Raw genomic sequence first — 23,884 nt, 5'->3', positions numbered from 1 at the left:
CTATGCTCCATTGGTAAAAGCATGTTATTACATGGAAGACAGCTTGTTACAATGGAACTAAGCCCCGCAAAAGAAAACATACTACTATATATAAATTCAATTAATCACTGGCCTATTAAAATGATGACTAAAAACAAAAATACTCAGGCAATGTTCTTCAAGTACTGAATTAAACTCTAATCTAAACAAACAACACAGAGCCAGATTTCACCTAAAAGGTACAAGAGAATATCTCCACACCTGGCCATTGCTATAAATGTTGTCAAACAATGATGTGCTGCCTTTGTTCCTTGCCCTCACTTTTATTGTATGAAACTTCATATTGATATCATCAAATAAAATGAAACATTTCCTTCCAAGCATTGCTACCCGGTAGAGTCAAGAACATGACGCAAGAAGTTAGATCACATCGTGGGTAACTGCTAGATTGTTGCCTTTAAAATAACGTGTGTGTGTGTGTGTGTGTGTGTGTGTGTGTGTGTGTGTGTGTGTACTTTGAGCTGAAATATGTCAGCCTCATTGCCAGAAGCTGATTATTATTACAGAGGTGTAACAGCTTTCAGAAGAATTTCTTAAAGCATTTTACTTTTATCACAGAAAAAAACTTCAGAACATTCACGTGAATTCAAGAAAAAGCTATGCCTTTCAATGCCTTGTAATTTCTCAATACACCATTCTTGCTCTTACATTTATACCATTCAAATGACTAGGGGCACGTATCTATTCCTCTGCCCTTTTTGTCCCTCTCTCTAATAAACAGGATATTACCTGCCTCCTCACTGAAATATGGTGGGGCTACAGGAGCCACCACTATTATGAAATTGCTTTAAATTTCTGTTCAGAAACCTTGTCAAATTTTCTGTTTAAAATTTTGTTCATAAATGTGCTAGAAAGAATAAAGCTTTGGGGAATACATCAGTGCTGTGGATTTCTGTGAAAGCACATTTTGGTACAATTCTAATTTGGCCAAGAGGGTAATGAGTCATTCCTGGCTGGCTTCAGGACAGTGGTCTAGACCAGAAGTACTGCAGCCAAGAGAGAGCAGGCTACTCAGACCCTTCATCCCTCAGTACCTGACCTGACTTCCAAGAGGCCCTCATGGGAGGTGAAGACCCTAAGGAGAGGCCATAGAAAGATATCTTCTCTGATTTGCAAGTCTGCTGACACCTCCATAAATTAATGTAGCAAGGATGAAACTTCCCAGCAATGTTGCTGTTCAACCACCATCCATGTCAGATATAAATGCATTACTTGTCTCTTAAAAAGCGCCTCCTTTACATATGGACACCAAGGGCGGAAAGAGGAGGTGGGATGAATTGGGGTATTGGGACTGACATACATACACTATGTATAAAATAGGTAACTAATGAGAACCTCCTGTATAGCACAGGGAACTCTACTCAATGCTCTGTGGTGACCTAAATGGGAAGGAAATCCAAAAAGGAAGGGATATATGTATACATATAACTGATTCACTTTGCTGTACAGCAGAAACTAACACAACATTGTAAAGTAACTATACTCCAATTAAAAAAACAAAAGTACCTCCTTTTGGCAGTCTTCTTTCCTTATTTTTGTCATTAAAAAAAAAAAGAGGAAGAATAGTTAGATAGCTAATTGTATTATCAGGAAAACACAACTCAAATATGTTTGCATGAAAAGAATATTTCTTGAAGATACTGGATTATGCCCCAGAATCAAAGGAAGAATGGCAGGAACATGGGTCCCTTGGAAACAGGGCCAGGACCAGGCCAGGGACTCGAATGTTGTCAGCCCTGTCCCTGCTTTCTTTGCCTGCCCTACTATATTCATCACTGCATGATGCTGTTTTTCTCTCAGATTTTTCACACAGCAGGTGACATGACCACATTTTCACAGCTTCTGAACACAGAGTAGAGATAGCTTTTCTCTCCCAACTTCTGTTCAGAACATCCTACAGGACCCTGGCTAACTTGGTCTAGACCCCTTGCAGCCTCCTTAGCCAGGTCCCTGCAACATCAATGGTTGGCGCAGTTAGGCTGGTTGTCTGCCCCCGTGAGCAGGTTCTGAGACTATATGGTGTGATGGGTTGCCCCAGCAAAACCGCAGAGGTACTCGCCCCAAAGGAGCAGGGTGCCAGGGCAGAGCGACACAACAGCACTCATTCCTGCTTCAAAACAGCTCCCTCAGCTCTCAGCTACAGGAAAGTTATTTTCTCCATCTATAAATGAGAAAGTAGAATAAGACACAGATTAAGATGCACACACACAGAGGAACAGTGGACCTGGAATGGAGTCAAATCATATACATGATATTCAAACAACATCATTTCTGAGGATTTTAATAAACATGCCTCTCATAGCAATCTACTATTGATATAGTTAGGTTTTCAGAAATCTGGTTTTAGGAAAAGCTGAGAATTTTAGACTTTCAAACTGATTAATCAAATACCTGCTTTTAGAAAGGTCAGGGAAGACAGGAGAAAATTTCCAATATATTATCCAACAGTCTGGAGACATGTTATTCAGAATATCTCTAGTGACCCAGAAAACAGAAGTTAGATGGTGTTTTGAGTATTTTTTGTCTCTATTCTCAGACTCCCCTTTCTTCACCTTTCATCTCTGGAGAACAAGGAAAATTCTTTTGAGTTCAGCTCTCTGACAGATGATCAGTGGTTATTTAAAAGTATCTAATGGCCTAAAATCTAAAACTTTGGAATTATGTATGCTAGTCAGTCAATTGTTTTTGTTAACTAGGTGGCTTAATTAATGAATGGTACAGGTTCAAATTGAGACATCATTATAAGCCAGGAAAAATATTTTATTTGCGTGTAGTTCTTGCAATATAAATGAGACTAACTTTTTTATGAGAGTGAAAGAATCCTAATAGGAACTCAAGGCAAAGCTTATTCAAAAACACTTCAGGCTTTAGAAAATTAAATCAAATTAAGTAGATTATTAAACTTTATACAAAACTGTAAAAGCAAATATTAAATAACAGTGTCTCAACTGATTGGATATAACCCAGGTTGAAGCAAAATTTTAAGCAGAGGTTTTGACCTGATGTAATTATAGACAATCACATAATCTAAGCATTAAAAATGCTTAATTCTATAAATTTACATACACTTGAAGTTTTTAATAAGAATAATGTTACTTGCCCAGCCCAGGGTTCACAGATATTTTTGTAACATAAATTAGAATAACTTGATGATATTTGGGTTTTACAAATAGTATAAAGACTAAACCATGGTACATAATTTAGTTTTAAGTCACATAATCCAAAGGCATGTGTACCTGGTTTCTCACAGGAAGATATAAAACAACCTCTAAAGCAAGCTTAAAACTGTTATTTTGGAAGCATTAGGACATAATGGACATGTGTCATGGTCAGATAATATGCATGAGTTTTGAGATACTAAATTCTGTTCTTTTATTATAGAAAGGCCAGAACTAGATGCAATATGCTATAGGGGAAATAACACTGGCCTAGGAGTCAGGATGTCTGGACTTCAGTGCTTTCCACGACCAGACAGCCAGGTAACCTTGAACAAGCCACAAAACCTCTTTGGGGCTTAGTTGTTTTTGTAAAATAAGAGGATTTGATAAATGGTCTCAAAGTCCATTCCAGCTCTATAATTCCATGACTCCACCCATATATGTTAATGTGATAAGCACAGTGCTAAATAGTTCAAAATATGTTACTACCCCTCCATTGTTTCCTCTTTTCTTTCCTTTTTCTCTCAATTCTTTTCATGACTCCAAGCACATTCTCAATACATATTTATTCCTGTATCTTCAATACCTAGTGTACAGACTGACCAAAATTGCGGTCTATAAAAAGGGCTGTCTATCTTCAAGAAACTCAATCTAATACAGCAAACATATAAATAAATTGCATTACTGTGATTCAAGTCCAAAAATACATTAGTAATTTATATTCTTCACAAAGACAGTACAACAAAGAGACCAATGAACTGTTCTTTAAGCTAACCCAGAGAAACTTAATTAAGCAGGGAACATCTCAATATCTGATATGGATTTTTTTTTAATGATAAGGAACTAGTCGGGCAATAGAGGGAAGAGAATGTTCGTTGAAGCCATGACATAGTAGTGTGTTCTGCTTAGGTGCAGATACAACAATTCTAATTGTCATGAATTTCCTGTGCTTGAACATCAGATTTCTTAGGATATACCATCCTTTCTGAGTGCTTTTTTTAAAAAACTTTTTTAGTTTACAGCTGCAGCTGAAATATCTCTTTGACATTTGGTACTTCTTGATTATTATAGATATTATACATACAATATTAAAGATTATATTCTTATATATTATTTGGAGGCTCTCTATTCAGTTCCATTGATCAGTATGCCTATCCTTTAACAAATATTAAATATAACAAAAACTGTAGCATTGTAACATATCATGATATCCTCCAACCTTGTTTTTCTTCTTTAAGAATGTCTTGTCTATCTTTGAGTTTTTGCTCTTTCATACAAAATTTTAGTATCAGCTTGTAAAGCTTCACTAAAACAAAACTGTTGAAATTTTCATTGGCATTTCATTAATTCTAAAGATTAATTTGGGGAAAACACAAATCGTTATACTAATCTTCCTATCCACGAAAGATTATGTCTTTTCATTTATATAGGTCTACTTTAACATCATTCAACAAACTTTTAAATTGTTTCCATATAGGTTCGCCTACCTTCTGTTAGACTACTTACTCTGTACCTATTTTTGTTGCGGTTATAAATGGTATTTTAATGCTTTTTATTTCTTTTTCATGTATTACCATGTTATCTAGGATCTCCAGTACAATGTTAAATGGAAATGTTGATAATAGACAACCTCCTGATTTTCAATGAAATGTTAATATATTTTACCAATAAGAATGTTCGCTGTTCATTTCTGATATACTCTTTATCAAAATTAAAAAATACCCCTCTAATCCTATTTTTCTGAGTGTTTATTGTGAATGTGTTTTGACATGTCAGTGTTTTATTTGCATTAATTGAAATAAGATTATGTTTTCCTTCTTTAATTTATTAATGCAGTGAATTACATTAATGATATTTCTAATAGTAAACTCTCTTGCATGCTTAGAAAAAACCCAATTTGGTCATGACATGTTATTTTTTTTATACTTCACTGGATTTGATTTGCAAATAGTTTCTTTAGGATTTTTGCATCTACGTTCACGCCTGATACGGAACTGCAAATGTGATCCCTCATACAATCTTTTCCAGTTATTTACTGCTGCAAAACAAGGTTCTCCCAAATACAGAGGCTTAAAACAATAGCACCACTTATATTATGTCTCCTGATTTTATGGGTTGAAAATTTGGGCAGGGTTTCACTGAGAAATTTTTCAACTCCATGTGGCACTGAGATCACTCAGTGATATTCAGCTAGTGACTGGACTGTGCTGAAGTTCATGACAAATTCAATCAAATGTCTGGTGCCTTAACAGGGAAGGTTGGAATGCTAAGCTCAGCTGGGTTCCTATATATAATCTCAGGGCCTCTCCACACGGTCTATGTAACAGGGTGGTCACGCTTCTTACATAATGGCTCAGGGCTCCAAGAGACCAAGGCAGTACCCGCCAGTCCCCTTAAAAAATTCATTTTGTCTAAGTTTTCAATATACTGGCACAAAATTATTCATTGTATTCTCTTTTTGTTCTGTACAGAATCCAGTTATATCAATTTTATTAATAATATTATATGTAATTACTTTATCAACCTAGCCAAAATTTGACTTTATTAATATTTCAGAAACTGAAATATTAATATTTCAGAAACTAACATGGTCATTTCTATTGAATGTTTGATTCTTTCTCCTTATTTAATGCGCTAATTTTTACTAATTCTTTCTCTATTTATATTAATTGTTTTTTTAACATCTCTTATTCTCATCCATATCTAAGAATTTTATATCTTATATCTAATAATTCTTTATACATTCTGAATACAAGCTTTTTGTTGATTATAAGCGTTATGAATATGCTTTTCCACTTTGTGGCCTGCCTTCCCACTCCTTTGATGAATGCAAGTTCTTAACTTTAAGGTACTCACTCTGATGTATCAATCTTTTATGACTAATGTTTTACGTGCACTGCTTAAGAAATCTATCACTATCCTCAAGGTCATGAAAATGTTCTATATTATTTCCAAAAAGATCTAACATCCACCTGGAATTCATATTTGCATGTGATATCAGGTATCACTTTTGCCTATGGTGATATCTGGTTGACCCAGAACCATTTATCAAAAAGATCTTCCTTTTCCTTCTGTTCTGTAGTTCCTTCTTTATCAGAAATCAAGTAGACATATATGTGTGTGTTTGTTTCTGGGCACTTATCTGTTATCTTGGGCTATTTATCCATCCTTGTGCCAGCACCACATTGAAATTACTATAACTTCCTAATAAGCTTTATACCAGAGAGAGCAAGTTCTCTAATCTTTTTCTTCTTCAAGATAATTGATTATTCTTGACTCTTGGCTCTTTGCATTAATTTTAGAATCAACTTGTTGATTTCCACATAAAAATCAGTCAGAATATTCATTGGGATTGCACTGAATTCAGTGGCTCATATTGGGGAGAATGGACATCTTTAAAATATTGACTCAAGCCATGAATATGGCATATTTTTCTACTAATTTAGGCCTTAAATTTTTTTTTCTCTTTATTTTTTGCTGTTTTTTTGAATAGTGATCTTGCACAACTTTTGTCATATTTATTCCTAGGTATTTGTTGTGTTTTTTTTTGACTACGTTGGGTCTTCGTTGCTGTGTGCGGGCTTTCTCTAGCTGCGGCGAGCAGGGGCTGCTCTTTGTTGTGGTGCACGTGCTTCTCATTGCAGTGGCTTCTCTTGTGGAACACAGGCTCTAGGCGTGTGGGCTTCAGTAGTTGTGGCACGTGGGCTCAGTAGTTGTGGCTCACGGGCTCTAGAGCGCAGGCTCAGTAGTTGTGGCACATGGGCTTAGTTGCTCAGAGGCATGTGGGATCTTCCCGGACCAGGGCTCGAACCTGTGTCCCCTGCATTGGCAGGCAGATTCTTAACCACTACACCACCAGGGACATCCCTGTTGTGTTCTTTTTAAAGCTACTGCAATTTTTATTTTCTTTTATTTTCTAATTCATTGCTGATACATAAAAATGTAAGTGATGCTTTCATATTGACCTTGCATGCAGCAAATCAACTAAAATCATTTATTAATTCTAATAATTTATCAGTGATTCTTTTGGATATTCTAAGTACAAAATTATATTGTATATGAATAATGATGTTTTCTTTCCTTTGCAATTATAATATTTTTATTTCTTTTCCTGATTTACTGCACTGGCTAGGACCTATAGCAAAATGTTGACTTAAGTGATGACAACTAGTATCCTTCCTATCTCAGAGAGAAACGTTATACCATTGAATATGATGCTTGCTGTAGTTTGTTTTGTTTGATTTGTTTGTTTTGGAATATCCTGTATATATCCTGTATCAAACTAGGTTAATATTTTACACTTTTTATATATTGCTTGATTCAATTTCCTAATTGAACGTTTAGGACTTTCACAATTATGAGTCAGTTTGGCCTATAGTTTTCATTTTTCAAATCCTTTTAAAAATTTTATTATGAAAATTATACTAGCCTCATAAAGTAAGCTGGGAAGTGTTTCCTCCTGTTTTATTCTCCAGAAAAAATTATAGAATTAGCAGTTTTTTCCTAAGTATTTTAAAAAATTCACCGGCAAATACCTTTATTCAAGACTGTTCAAATTTTCTATTTTTTCTTATGTCAGTTTTAATATTATGTTTTTCTAGGACTTTGTTAATTTCATGTAAATTTTCAAATTTATTGGCATGAAGCTGGATACACAGGATCTCTGGAAACATCACCTTTTCATTTCTAGTGTTAAGTATTTCTGCCTTCCCGCTCTCTTTTCGTTTTTATTCCTTGATCAGTCTCATAATGGGTTTGTCAATTTTATTATTCTTCCCAAAGTACCACTTCTTGGTTTTGTTGATCTTTATCATTTTTTTTTAAGTCTACCACTGATTTCTTTTCTTCTCTTTAAGATTTCTATCCTCCCTGTACTCTCTTCAGAATTTATTTGCTATTTTTTTTTTAAATGTACAGTTTTTAAATTTTATTTAATTTTATTTATTTATTTATGGCTGTGTTGGGTCTTCGTTTCTGTGCGAGGGCTTTCTCTAGTTGCGGTGAGCGGGGGCCACTCTTCATCGCGGTGCGCGGGCCTCTCACTATCGCGGCCTCTCTTGTTGTGGAGCACAGGCTCCAGACACACAGGCTCAGTAATTGTGGCTCACGGGCCCAGTTGCTCCGCGGCATGTGGGATCTTCCCAGACCAGGGCTCGAACCCATGTCCCCTGCATTGACAGGCAGATTCTCAACCACTGCGCCACTAGGGAAGCCCCATTTGCTATTTTTTTCTAACTTCTTGAGATAGATGCTTAACTCATTTAACCTTTCTTCTCTTCTAATATATGTATTTAAAACTAAAAATTTGTCTTTCAGTATGGTTATATGTCATGAGCTTGACAGGTAGTATTTTTTTTAACATGTAAAAATGTTTCCTAATTTCCATTTCAATTTCTTCTTTGACTCACAGATTACTTAGAGGTATACTGTTTGTTTACCAAACATTTTAGGGGATTTTCTACTTACCTCATTGACTTTTACCTTAATTCCACTATGGTCAGTGAGCATACTCTATTTTATTTTAATCCCTTTAAATGTGTTGAGACATGCTTTCTGGTGTAGCACATATTAACTTTTAGTAAATTTTCTCTCATCACAGAGAATCAAGCTAAAAATGTCACTATTTGGTGTTGATTTTTCTTACTTTCTTTGAATAATTGACTATTTGAGTTATACCCTCTTTACTGTTCTTTTTTTATTGGGATAGGGGTTATCCTGAGAGATTAAAACACAGATTCTTGATTTAACAGAGTCTAACATAATTTAGTACTTTTACTTCTTCCAAGACAATACAGGACCTCGTATCTACCAGTCCAGATTTTTATGACACTGTTATCACGTTTTAACTCTACATATTTTAAAATCCAAAGATAATAATATTGTTATTATTATTATTTTAACAGTAAACATTTCTTTAGGTTTACCTACATATTTACACTTTTTGGTGCTCTTTACTTTTTCTTGCATTTCCAATCATCTGTCTGGAATCATTCCCCCTTTCCTATTGAAGGACATGCTTTAGTATTTCTTTTAGTGTGAATCTGCTAATGATGAATATTCTCAGTTTTGGGTTGTATGGAAAATGCTTTTACTTCACTTTCATTCATAAAGAAAATTTTCACTGGAAATAGGATTCCAGATTAGCAGTCATTTTCTTTCAGCACTTACTTCACTGTCCTCTAGCTTCCATGCTTCTATTTAACTCATTAACTTTAATCTTTCTTCTTTTCTAGTATATGTATCTATAACCAAAAATTTCTCTCAACATGGCTTTAGCTACATACCATGAGTTTAGAGAGTTAATCCTATTTTTATTCCTTTGGGGTTACAAAAACTTTTTTTCTGGCTGCTTTTAAGTATTTCTCTGTCTTTGTAGTTCACCAGTTTTACTATGATGTGCCTATGTGTGATTTTGCTTTTATTTACCCTGCCTGGGTTTCATAAAGTATCTTGAATCTGCGGCTTGATGTATTTAATCATTTTTGAAAAATTAAAAGTCCATTAGCACTTCAAATATACTTCTGCTTTATTTTCTTTCTCCTGTCCTCCAGGAACTCTAATTATCCATGTGTTAAACATTTCTCAGACTATCCCCTCAGCATCCCCAAATATTTTATCTATTTTCTATCTTTAAAAAAATATTTTCTTCAAACTATCTTCTGATTCATTAATTCTCTCTTCTGCTGGATTTAATCTGATGTCCAGAGTATGTTTAATACTCCTTATTGAATTCTCATTTTCAGGAATTTTTAAAAAATGTGTTTAGTTCTAGAGTTTCCATTTCATTCTCTGTTAAAATTCTCTTGAACATAGTCAGCATAGTTACTTTAAAATCTGTATCTGGTACCTCCATTTTCTGGATCCATTGTGGATCTATTCCATTATTTATTGTTTCTCTTAAATTTTGATCATATTCTCTTATAAACTTATGTGCCCTTTAATTAGTTATTTTCTTGAGTTTTATATTATATTATTATTATATTATATATAATATTTAATTATCATTAATTATATATTATACATTATTATATAATTATATATTATATAATATATAATGATATATTATAATTAATATATTATAAAAATATATTATATTAATTATATATTATATTATATATAATATATAATTATATTATATTATTTTTAGAAATAAATTTAGGCCTATATTATCTTCCCAAAGAGAGATCTGATATCTCTTTTGGCAAGTGGTTAAGAGCTTTAACAATCTGGGGTCACTTTAATGCAATTTTAGAAACTGAAATTATTTCAAGCTAGGTTTCAGTCCCTGCAAGGGTTTGCTTCATTTCTCATTCACTACTACTTCTAAAGTGTAGCTATGGTACTATAAAAAAAGAAGAAAAGAAGGTAAGAAAGAGAAAAAGGAACACTAAATCAAAAGGGTCTCAACTCAGAGCAGGAGGATTCTACCACTTCTCACCTTTCTTAATAGGCCCTGCTCGCCAATATTTTGGAAAAACACAGGAGCCTAAATTGAATATACTATCATCCAGAAAAGAATTACATTTGTTTCTTCTGAGACCCAGTTAGCACTACTGACTTGAGAACACTCTAGCCCGTTCCAAGATCCACAGCTTAATCTGGGAGTCTTGGTATCAGCCACTCAACTTTGTTACATACCTAAGTCTTCATCTCCTTATCTTAGCTCTGGCATTACAACCAGTGTAACCCTGCTTTTTCACAGATGCTTACTCATTCCTCCAATTTTACATCATAGATTATTTTTTCTGCTTTCTTCTTCATGTGTTTGTATGTTTGGGGCTCTTGGAGATTTTCCTTTCTTCCTGCAAGCTCAGTGATGCAAGAAAATTTTCTTAACAGGATTTATGCAGAATCTTCTTATCATATGGTGGAAAGTCCAGAGCAAAAGTCTCTGCCTTCTTTTTTCCAAGTTATCATTTTGTGAGCTTTTTGAGGACAATAACATTCTCAGAAAACTCACCGGATGGCTGCCAAGTTTAAGCTTAGAGCTCTCATGGAAAAAACTAATAGTGAATAAAAATATACACTTTTGATAATGACAAATACATGTTTTTGAAAGACTTTATAACATAAACAAAATAATTCTTCCTCTTCTTCATTATGTTCTAGTTGTTTTATAGATGACTAATAAGACTCAGATGAGTCAAAGATATAAATACTTTCTCTCACAGGGGGATCAGTAGGTAATCAAGACAGCCATTTGTTTAAACCTCAAATTGTGGCTTTAAAAGAAAGATTTATACAATGGTAGTCATCCCAATTTTCGTATTCATAAGCTTTAGAATTATCTCTGCACCTTATTAGCTGACTTAACATGAATGGGAGTTCTCAGTAGGTGTTGAGTGAACATGAAAACAGGAGAACTAGACTCAAGTCTGTAGAACAAATTATAGCTTTTATAAAGTTACAGTGAAACATTTTTGTTTCTTTTTAAGATTAAACATACTCAAGAGTTGGAGTATGTATGAAGAAAAGTGGGAGGTATTCCAATGTCGTGGCAGTTTGAGCAGTCCAAAATGGCCTACTGTTGCTTATTCATTCATATTTTAACTATAAAAATAATACTACAGATCTTCCTCGACTTACTATGGGGTTATACCCCTATAAACCCATCATAAGCTGAAAATTGTAAGTCAAAAATATTGTAAGTTGAAAATGCATTAATACACCTACCCTGCTGAACATTACAGCTGAGCCCAGCCTACCTTAAACATGCTCAGAACACTTACATTAGCTTACAGTTGGGCAAAATCATCCAACACAAAGCCTATCTGATAATAAAGTGTTGAATATCTCAATCAATACTCTACTCAATACAATGAATACTCTACTGAAAGTGAAAAACAGAATGGCTGTAATATAATGGTTGTCTATCCTCGTGATGGTGTGGCTGACTGGGAGCGGCAAAGGCATCATGAGAGTATCCGGCTGCATATTACTAGCCCAGGAGAAGATCAAAATTCAGATTTCTACTGAATGCATTATCACTTTTGCATCATCGTAAAATCAAAAAATTGTAAGTCCAAGCACATTGTAAGTTGGGGACCATCTGTACCATGTCAAAAGTTATAGGTAAAAGATGGCATAAGGCCGGGACTTCCCCAGTGGTCCAGTGGTTAAGACTCTGCCTTCCAATGCAGAAAGCCGCGGGTTCGATTCTTGGTCACAGAACTAAGGTCCCACATGCTGCAGGGTGCAGCCAAAAATTAAAAGAAAAAAAAAAAGTGGCAAAGAATAGTGTTAAGACTTGGATAAGAGTGACCTTTAGGCTTAAATCCCAGTGCAACTAGTTACTAGCAATTTAACTTTGGCTGAATTTCTTAACTTCCCTAGGCTTCCACTTCCTCAGCAAAATAATGTTAGTACTTGCCTCATAAGATTGCTATGAGGTTTACAGATATAACAAGTTCCTAAATCATAGTAAAGATCCAGGAGGTTTATCAAGTTATTTCTTCCTCGCTATGTTTTTCTTGTCCAGGAAGAATAATAGTGTTGTGAGGAACAGTCCTCCAGCTGAGCTCCAAAATAGACCTCATGGCTTATGAGGGAAGATGAAAAAACTTAAGTGGTGTTCAATCCATGCTTTGTCTAAGTTGAGTAAAGCCTAAATAGCCAACAGAAGTAATGAGAAACAAATGGGATGTTTAAGAATCTTTGTTACAATCATCTGTGATATTTTTCTAACACAATTGAGGAATTGTCTTAAAATACATAATTCTAAACCTGACAGTATTAAACTTGAAAGAATTATTGGTACTGTTGGAGGAAATAAATAATGAATTTTAAATAGAAAAAAGAGAAAAATGGCTATTTATATATGCAATTAATTGCTTGGGAGTTGGAGAACAGAAGCAACTCTAAAAGTAGGCTCCAAGAAATTTATACTGAAATAGTTAATATCTAAAATAACAGAAGCTTTAAGAAAGTATGCCTATAAGAAAATATACAAAGCAGCAATTCAGGTATCTAGCCAGCTAACATATCTTGTCATACTTAAAAGAACCAATTACCTCTTAATTCACAATCATATTTGGAAGTTATTTATTTTTAATGTTGGATATATTTTTGAAACATTTCAACGTAATGTTTAATAATCATTTATTGAGCATATAACTATTAGGAAGTACTGTGCTGGCTCAGCAAGTGATACAAAAAAGTGTAGGATATGGTTTTTGCCCTGAAGTAAAATCATACATTACAATCTGACTTTAATTTATTGTAGAAATTTGACTGATCATACTGCTATACAAGACATAGCATATAACAAGAGTGTAAAAATTGAGAAAAAAGAGACATCTGAAAACATCAAGGAAAAACGACTTATACTACATTGCTATTCAAAAGTTCAAAGCGCTTTCTGTGTTTTTTTTTAATCTACCCTAGAAAGAATAATAGATTACTTGTATTTATTTCTACCCACTACATGGAACAGACACTGTGAAAATTCTTTAAATATCTTATTTAATGTTCACAATAACTCTACAAGGTAGACATTCTTTTTATTCCATTTTCTAGATAGGCACTGGAGATTAACTTGAGGTTAATCTAGCAAGCTAGCAAGTGGCAGAACTAGGTCTTAAACTTAGGCAGTCTAACCAGGAAAACGCACTTCACCGCTTGCTATACTGCTTCATAAGCATCCAAGCAAACTGCTAGTTCAGTCCAGATGGGATGCCCCTCTCAGATAACCAGTTCTAGGGAAGCCAAACTCACTGTCAGGTTCTTCTCTGTATTCTTACTTCATTCTCTTCTGCTGCAACATGAGCCCACTATCTTTATTTAAAAGTTGGCTCAACATTATGCTGAGTGAAATAAGTCAGACAGAAGAAGACAAATACCATATGATCTTACTTACATATGGAATCTAAAAACACCAACCACATAGAAATAGAGAGTAGAATGGTAGTTGCCAAGGGCAGAAAAGTGGGGAAAACGGGGAGATGTTGGACAATGGGTACAAACTTTCAGTTTTAAGATAAGTAAGTTTCAGGGATCTAAGGTACTGCAATGGTGACCACAGTTAACAACACTGGATCGTATACTTGAAAGTTGACACAAGAGTAGAGCTTTAATGCTCTCACCACAACTACAGCAGTAACAACAAAATGGAAATTAAGTGAGGTGAAGGATGTTTTAATTAACCTTATTATGATAAATATTTCACAATATATGTGTATCAAATCACCACATTTTACACCTTAAACTTACAGTGTTATATGTCAATTATATCTCAATAAGATTGGAAAAAAATTAAAATAAATAAAAATTTTTAATTGCCTCAAAAACTTCAAGGCTCCTTTATTTCAAGAACTGATTTATCGTAGCATCTTCATCTGTCTTAGCACACAATTCTAACCTGCAATACATTTTAATTCAGTTCTAACAACATGCTAAGCACTGGGAATACACCAGTGAACCTGTGAAGTATCTATAATCATCATTATTACCATGGTGAACTTATTTAAGACATCAAAAAGATACATGTTGAACTCTAACTATGTACATGGCATTGATTTAAAGTCTGTGACGCATTCAAGAATTTTAGGACATTATCTCTGTTCTCAACAGGTTTATAGTTCAGCCGCAGAGAGAAACAAACACACAAAAAAGTAGATAATTCAAGAATTATATTTCTACACAAGAGAATTAAAAAAGTTTATCAAAGAGTGTTATATAATGACTAGTTTGTTAGGATATTACGGAGTAAAAAAATTTTTTGAAGATTCTAGATTACATATATTCAAGCAGGTTTCTTTAATGCTCAATTTCTTTTAGTCTTTGTTATGGTAATGGTCATGGTGAATTCTCCAGAGTTTCATACTTTGCAACATTTTCAAAACTTGTTTGGAAAAAGAAAACTTGTTTCATGAACTTTCATTGCTCTGTGTAAAAAAAAAACCAAAACAAAACTGTCTTCTGTGGAAGAGCTTTTAAAAAACTAGCTGGGCGAGTGTCATTAAATATATACCATGCATCTGCGACCCCTCTGTGCCAACGTCATGAACCACATTGCTCGCGGCTGCCTTTCCCAGGAGTTGGGACATGATCTCACAGTTCTCAACAAAGTACTCCTGCTACTCACTCCCAACTGACTGATTAAGCATATGTGATGAAACAGTTTCGCCATTCCTAGAATTAGTTATATGAGTTGAAGGACGAAGAGACCACAGTGATCTGGAATAAACCAGCTTCAAGGAAGAGATAAATATCAAAAATATTTCAATATTGAAATATTGATAAATATTGAAATTGAGCTTTGAAAATGAATGAGAAATTCCTTCATTAATTCTAAACCTTTAATTTTTTTTTAACCTAGATGAAATTATTTGCTTATTCAGTCTTTCCTTAGGCCTTCTGGAGAAAGGAGGGTTAAGGGCCAAAATGGAAATAGATACACTGCCAACTATAATTAGGCTGAAAAGAGTTATTAATATAGTCATTCATATATCAAAGAGCTCATAAGAACTACTGAATAAGCATGACTGGTATGACCTGACTTTCTTTAAGCAGGTCTCCCCAGCATTTGGGTACTAGCAGGATAATAGTAATCATCACATCTCAGATTTCTGTCTCTTATTCTCACCTGCAAAGGCAACAGAAATCAGTCTCATGAAAGTCAGCCCTTGTAACCCTGCCCAACTATCTCTAAAGGCCCTGAAAGAGTATCTCCACAATTTTCACAATCTTATTGTTTTCAGGCTGTGGCCTAACTCACTACAGGCAAACACTGAGAGAGGAAGTCAGTGAGAGAGCTGATATTCATGTCGATAATGCTGTTTCTTGGTGCTCCTCTAACTGCAAACCCTCCAGGTGCCTACATGGCATGGCCTCCCCTTTAATTCTCTCTGAGCTGAAGTTGCTTTTGTTGCAAGAAGTAGGAAGAATGTCCTTCTCCCTACTATGTGCCAACACATCACTTTAGAACCAGGCAGAGTTGTCTCTACTTTGTGCCCCTTATCTTCCAGAGTCACTTATGAAAATACTCCCTTAAGCTTCTGCTTGGAGTACCTTTTTGGAGACAATTCCCCTTGGGTCTCTCACATTTCTGCACATCTCGTGAGCAGAGACAGTGGCTGCCTTTGTTCTGGATTAGCTTTTTAAGGATGTTTGCATAGCCAAAAGCTGTGGAAGATAGAGTGTCTACCTCTGGAGCAAAGGGCAAATTTGTTTACTGTCCTCTGGGGCAAAGGCAAAAATCAGGCAGGCTCTGTGCAATTATAACGGACTCAGATTCCCTAGGCTTGAGGTCTCCCTCTGTAACACATCCCACTGCATGCACAGACATCACTTAGCCCTCTTTGCATCACCCTGTGGAAACATGCAACCATGACATCTGTGCCACGAGTAATAATGTCCTCTGTCTCTAACCAAGGAGTCTCATGTCTTCTGTCACTGTCCATGACACTGTGCCAGGCAACGTTGTTAGTTTGCAAGTAGGGTAAAATCTCAGACCCTACATAGTTGTAGACACAACTCTCACTACAGGATTCAGACATGAGTCCTTGGATCAGAACTGCTACCTAAGACAGACACTGTGCTATCCTGGGCAGTTCTCAGATTTCCCCATCAAGAAAGATCTTATATTTTACCTGCAAGGAGTGCAGTTTGCTGAGTCTCCAGCTGTAGCATGTTCAGAATCCACCTCAGCTTTCAAGCAGACACTGTGCTCTATTTGGGCAGCCCTAACCAGGACATTTCTGCTCAGTTGGGGACAAAATCTAATAGATAATCTTTGCTCCAGAGCTCCCTGGTGGGTTGGCCAAGACTTTGTCAGATCTGAAGGCTTTCCCTGCTCAATACAGTTCTTCTTACTTTTATCTTTCATGGATGTTTCTCCAATAAACTGTACTTCCAACTCCTTCTCAGTGCTGCTTCCTAGAGAACCCAACTATACAACTGTGTCCAGTTGCAGATACCAAAACAGAACTTTCTTCTTCCTCTGACAGCACCCATACGAATCAATTCATATATGTTAACATCTCATGTGCAGGCTCATGTTCACTCAACATGCCCAGACATGTTAAATCCCAGCTTAGGTTCAAGTTGGAACTTTCACTGAATGAAAAATGCTCAATAGAGCTTTGTGTATTTAAAATGATCATGTTAGGATATATTAGGTTCATGAAATTTGGATTTATGCTTAAGGATTAATATGTGTAATGCATTTATATAAGACTAGAAAGCTAGTCTTAAATTTTGGTATTGATTTATAGTAAATTAATATTTACTGTATTTCAATAAAACTAGGATGTCATTAACTGCAAGTATTATTAAGAAAAGAAAAGCATCACCAATTAATCTATGACACAATGCTAAGATGCCATCTATTGTAAGATGAATTCCAGTTTCAGTGATATTAAAATGTGAGGCAAAAAATTTGCATCTTTGATCCCATAAAATGCAGTTTAAATGACCTTGGAATTTTCCTGTTCTCAGAATACTTTTATGTTTCTAATACCTGAAGCAGACATTAATAAAGGAAGAGTCTCCAATTCTTGAATTTTTTGCATGACATGTGACTATTCTCAATTAAATAGGTAAATATTTAAGTTGTTAATAACTAAATACTGGATAATAATCAAGTGATTTTTTTAAAAGCTTCAACCTTAATAAGCATATAAAAGCGGGTTTACATTATGAACATGGTATATAATAGAGTATTTAACATTTAATACAACAGGGAGTATTTTTTTTTAATTCAGAAATCTGAAAGTTAATTAAGTCCCCCTTCTGACGCATAAGGTATACTTTTTCTAATATTGAAATTGGAATGGAATTAAGATATCATTGAGTCTAGGGGGCTTCCCTGGTGGCACAGTGGTTAAGAATCCACCTGCCAATGCAGGGGACACGGGTTCCAGCCCTGGTCCGGGAAGATCCCACGTGCCACGGAGCGACTAAGCCCGTTCGCCACAACTACCGAGTCTGAGCTCTAGAGCCCTCGAGCCACAACTACCAAAGCCCGCACACCTAGAGCCCGTGCTCCGCAACAAGAGAAGCCACCGCGATGAAAAGCTTGCGCACTGCAACGGAAGAGTAGCCCCGCTCGTGGCAAGTAGAGACAGACCGCGCGCAGCAACGAAGACCCAACACAGCCAAAAATAAAATAAAAATAAACAAAAATAAATAAGTTTATTTTAAAAAAAAAAGATATCATTGAGTTTAGTCCCTTCAGTTAAGCCCAGGGGCTCTCTTACAGATGGTTAACGACAGAGCAGAACCAGAGCCTTCTGCCCAGGGCTCCCTCCATCACCTCACCAAGCCAAACCCCAGACTGTCATACTTGTGTTGGACAAGCCCTCCTAAGGCCACACAGAGAGAGAGAAAATTTTCTTTTTTTTTTTTTTTTTCGAATCGTCCTCCTTTTGCACAGAGAAGAGAGGTCTCTTAACCAATGTAAAAGCAAACAAATCCAGTAGGCCCAGATCTTTAAAAATGAGAAAGAATTCCTTCTCCTTTTTTCTTTTTCTTCTTAAACCATGACCCCTGTAGGAGATTACTGGGATCTACCAGTTCTGGGAGGGAGACAGGACTGTTAGAGATGGTAAATTTGTGGATTGACTTTATGTGGTAGACTTCCCTCTTCTTCAGCACATTCCCGGGAAGAACCAACTTGACAGAGCCATTGTGAAGCAGGAAGGATGATGAAGAGTCAGGGAACCAACTCCAACTCCCACCTTCTACCCCCAAAGCCTATGGCTCATGAGCACTTACAAACAGAAAATTTGGTTGCTCCACAGGAATATCAAAAAGACTAAACAAGTTTGGTGAAACTTGTTTTATCTTCCAGACAGATAGGAAAGAAAATTTTGAGGTTGTCTTGAAACATTTCTACCTCTCATTTTGTGCCTCAAACTCAGTTTAGACTAGTCTGGCAACATGAGCCAAGCCAACTTCCAGCCTTCCCACCCTGTTCCCTCTGCCCTGGGGTCAGTTTGGATGCCACCAAGAGACCTACTTGGCAGCAGACTTCTGGATTTCTCTCTTTCTTAAGGCAATATGAACAATTTTTAAAGGAAATTCCATTGATTAGAAACATCGAGAACTAGATCTTACAGGATCAAAATGGCATTGGTTGAATTAAAAATAAAAAGATACATTTAGAGAATAGACAGAAGGGAAAAATATGAGGTCGCCAGTAACAGACTGATTTCTCATTCCCTCTTTTTAAATGGTTCTATCTTGGACAGCAAAATGGTGCGTCATTGAGTTCACTGATTCATAAAGAATAGTTTTTTATGACACAGCACCTACCATATCATAGGTGTTTATTAAATATTTATCGAATGCCTATGATGGGCCAGGTACTGCCTACGATGGGCCAGGTTTCTCATATACATTTTTTTCATTTAATTTAATCCTCTCTACAATTTTGTGAATTACTATTATCCTTATATCACAGATAAGGAAACAAGGGCAGAGAAAATTTTAAGAAACGGATTGAAGTACCTACACCTGGTAATTTCAGGTTACTACTCACAATGCTCTCTTAAAAAATCAGGTCAGTATGGTTTTTCTCATGTTTGTGGTAGCAAGAAAAAACAAAGAGGTTCAGTCATATCTAAATTATAAACCTTGCACCTAAAATCAGAATTTCAAATTCACAGGCTTCTCACCAAATACAGTCCACTCTCAACAGGTTTTACTCTGAGCTTCTCCAAAACAAGCGGCTGAGTAATGTCATCCAAATCTGTAATGACTAAAAATGAGCCTATTTTGTTGGGTGTATGAGAAGGTGAGCAAATTATGCCGTTTTTCCTCTCCCAGTTTCTATAACTGAAATAGGCAGAAGAGTACAGCAATTCAGAGACAAAAAAAAAAAAAAAATCACCCTTATGATGGATGTGGCACGGATGTATGGCGACCATAGTCTTCCTAATACTCAACCTCAGAATTGGATTGTCTCTCTGAGCTGGGCAGGGAGAGGGGAGGGGAGCAGAGTCAGCCCCTGTCCAGCTGGTGACATGGAGGGCAGAATGAAGAGTTCTCAGCTGGCAAGCAAATCCCAAGACAAAGGAAAGGAGGAAAGAGATGAGGTATGCATTCCCAGTTGCTTATCCCAAACTCAGCATTAAGCAAAGGCAATCCTCCTCTGAGAAGGTGGAGGGAGGGTAGGAGCAACATGCTGATTCTTGTCCCTCTTTGTGGAACCACGAAGTCTGAGAAAGGAGGTGTCACCATCACCACACTCACATGTGTGGGCATGCACGCATGTGCACATACACACGCGCGCACACACACACACAGATACATGCCACGTGGCTGGACTGTGCTACAGTCCACTCTCTTCATTATGGACATGTTGGACCTCAAGCACTTCAGTTCATGATCATTTTCTTCATAACAGTCAGGAAGGAATAAGAAGTGAAAAGACATAGTGCTGTTGCAGGTAAAGTCAAGGATTTAAAAAGGGGAAACTTCATTGGCACTTGTGTTATATGTGTAAGATAGACTAATGTGAAAAAAAATTCATATTTCACGGCAAGACAAGAAAAATTGAAACATAAAAAACTTTTTCTTCCCTTTGGCCTCCTCTCTTCCTCCTACTGTGCACTGTGTACCTGCATTATGCATCTACCGAACCTCACCCATGGGCAGAAATGCCTGCTCAACCCTAAAGAGTGACATTCTCCAAGCATCAACAAGACAGCTCCTTAAAAGATAACATCCCTTCCTGATCTTGTAAGGGGCCACAATGACGCTTAGATCTGGATTGAGTAAACTGTCAATAATATGTCGTTTACTGTACAGCCCTCTGTCTCAAAAAACTTATATAACTGTGCCTTGACTTCTAATGGGCGGAACAGTTCTTGGAGCATTCTGAGCTGCTGTTTCCAGGTTATAATCCTCAATTTGACTCAAAGAACATTTTCCATTTCTTTCTTAGATATACTGATTAATTTTTTCGACATTAATATATGTATAGATATGGAAATTATACAGAAAGGAAAACAAAAATGCCCACTGGTGATTCAGGATTCAATTAAATAATAGCTAGTGCTTAATTTACATGTTGGAATAAAGGAAAGCCACAAACTGACTCACCGCCGTGCTGTGATGACTCAGCAGGTAGAGAGCCCACATGAGTACAGGTGGGAAGAGGAGGCCAGAAAAGGGGTGGGGTTGTGAACGAAGCAGGTTCTGTGTTTGATGATAACACCTCCTTTTAAAACGGTACTGAAAGAAGAGGGAAATTCAAAATGAAAAACAACTCAGTTGTCCCACAAAGCCTTTCCTTCCTTCCTCCTCACTCTGGGAAATTAGATGCAGTGCTCAGGTGAAAACTGTAAGTTAGAGGAGCCACAATAAATACAGAAGCTCCTCCACTGCTATGGGGGGTTTAGGTCTAGGAGTTAGTTTTCAGATTTGGAATCACCACTACAAGTTCTAGTCCTAAGGGCTATCAGAATTTCTTTATCGTAAAATATTGGATGTATCACATCTGCTGATTCTTAGTTCCTTAGCAATAAAATTAAGACATTTAATTTTGCAGCTTTGACCTCCCAAGAACTGTTATAAAACACTTCCATACTTTCAACTGATCACCAGAGATATCTAGACCAGCCACCAACATTTATCGCAGTCACTTTGTATCAGAGGCACAGGTAGAACTTTCCCAGGGAATAAAAATAGAATCTGGGTAATAAACTCTAACCATTCTTTTTCCTTTGTGCTTAGTCTAGTTTCACCCGTTCATAGGGTGCCGCATTCAGAGGCCTTGCACCCCGCACTTCAGACCAGAATTCCTAGCGCGAGATGGCTGCACCCAGCACTTCAGCTTAGCGGGCCGCGTGCAGAGATGCTGCGTGCACCCAGCGCTGCTATGTGGAGCGCCGGGAGCAGCACAGCTGCAACTGACCTGCAGGAACTCCACCTCCCCTCCCCACTGACAAGAATCCTATAAAGCAGCCCCACTTACGGCCTTTCAGGGGAAGGGTATACTCTAGAACATAAGGTCACACCTTTCCATCTTTTGATCAAAGAATAAAGCTTTCCTTTGCTTCTGAACCAAAGTCAGTCTTGTTCTATTGGCTCAAATGACACTGGGCAGGAGGACCTTTGTTGGCACCCAACTCGAAAGGGTGGTAACAAAATTCTGTCGGCCACAAAGGGACAGACGGTGGCCTTTTTGCTTGTACCTATTCACTAGGCTCTGGGCTCATCCTGGCTTCAGTGGGAGGACAGCGGGGGCTTTGGGAGTTTTGTGTGAGGATGATCGACTCTGATTTTTGAGTAACTCTGACAGGGCAGAAAGGCAGCAGCCTTCAGCAAAATTCAGAGCAACTCTGCCCAGCAACCCAATACCCAGGTATGGTGTCCACATAGCCTGGCCCCCAGAGGTATCTGGACTGTGCCCCCTTGAGGGAATCATACTGTGGCACTGTTGGGGATCAAAGACTGAAACCCACTGTCCATTGCCTCTGGATGGCCTTCCTGCGGTACCGGATGCCTGGGAACGGTGGGGACCTGCGGACAAGAGGGAGGGATGGCAGACTTGCCCTCTGGCTCCCCAGTAGTGCTATCCTCTTGATCCCTCTACAAGGCAGTAGTAGCAGCTGCACCAGGGCTTTATGCTCTCCTTGCCAACCTCCAGGGGTCAACAGTAGCATTCTTGATAGTCACTTTTGGTTTGGTAAAAGAAAGTGGCCAGCCCCAAGGGCCTATAGGCAAGATTGGGTAAAGGCCCAGGTAATAAGGACTACCTGACAAAACGGAAGAAGGACACTTGATCCAAGTTCAGGGAAAGGCACCAGGGACACCTGAGTGTGAAAGGGTCCAAAGGTAGGTATGCAACTGGTTACCTGACCTCTTCCAGTCAGCACTAGTTTCTCTGAAGTGCAGGGGAGCTCTGTGAGCTGCTCACAAGACCAGGAACCCCATTATCAGGAAGCCCTGTGAGCTGCTGGCAAGTACAGGAAACACCCACTGCCAGACCTCTCCTCCCCCACTGCTTGTGAGATGAACCTTGGGTGATTCTTTATCAGCTGAGGTTCCACAGGCTGTCCTGCCCAGCAATCTGGGGAGTATCCCATGGAAATCCCTCATGTTTTAACTCTCACCTGGCGGGAAGTGTGAAAACTCCTCCTCTTCGGCCGAAAGGAGGAAAGAGAAGACCCCCTCCTCAGACAGCTGTGCCACTCCCTAATGGACCAAGCTGGTCAGGAACTAACGTGGCTAAGTTGCTCCGGCCCAGAGGCAGTCCCATCTAACCTGCCGTGGGATATTCCGACTGAGGAGGGACTCACTATCCCAAGCACAGGCCCTTACAAGTTCAAGGGAGAGACCCCCAGTTACAGCAGGGTCCATGCCATTTGGATGCCTCCTATTTTGGTCTTTTAAGAAATCCATTAACATTTTGGTGCTGGTTCCAAATTTCCTGAACCAAAAATCTTACTAGGGTCAAATCTTGTGGCATTTGCATGCCAACAAATCACTCCAACCACCCTCCTGGGTAGTTGGACAGCCTGGCCCCAATCTGGCTGGGAGATGGGGAAAGTTGGCCCATTGATGGGTCTCTAAATTACAACACCATTTTACAATTGGACCTGCTATGCCAGAGACAAAATAAGTTGGATAAAATTCCCTATGTCCAATTTTTTATAGCCTTCTATCAGAACAAAGGCCTTCAAAAGGGATGTGGCTCTCCTCCACTGAGGTAATATACCCTGATTTGGGCCACAGGCCCG

At 37.5% G+C, this 23,884-nt stretch overlaps 1 protein-coding gene across 1 annotated transcript in view; it reads right to left on the bottom strand.

The window, feature by feature from the left end:
- The window catches only part of LOC309660121 (uncharacterized protein), a 1,229,325-nt gene that overhangs the window by 1,196,436 nt on the left and 9,005 nt on the right, over nucleotides 1–23,884 (bottom strand). The window contains exons 2-3 of the mRNA XM_082460663.1: nucleotides 22,607–22,664; nucleotides 21,243–21,374 (exon numbers count right to left, since the gene is read on the bottom strand). Of these exons, the coding sequence (XP_082316789.1) occupies nucleotides 21,243–21,281 (39 nt within the window). The 5' untranslated portion in view covers nucleotides 21,282–21,374; nucleotides 22,607–22,664. The remainder of the gene's footprint in view (nucleotides 1–21,242; nucleotides 21,375–22,606; nucleotides 22,665–23,884) is intronic.

Source organism: Balaenoptera physalus (assembly GCF_965194825.1).
Source record: "Balaenoptera physalus genome assembly, chromosome: 4".
Taxonomy (NCBI): Eukaryota; Metazoa; Chordata; class Mammalia; order Artiodactyla; family Balaenopteridae; genus Balaenoptera; species Balaenoptera physalus.
Note: the sequence above shows the minus strand (reverse complement) of the source record. Positions and strands in the feature narration are given on the sequence as shown.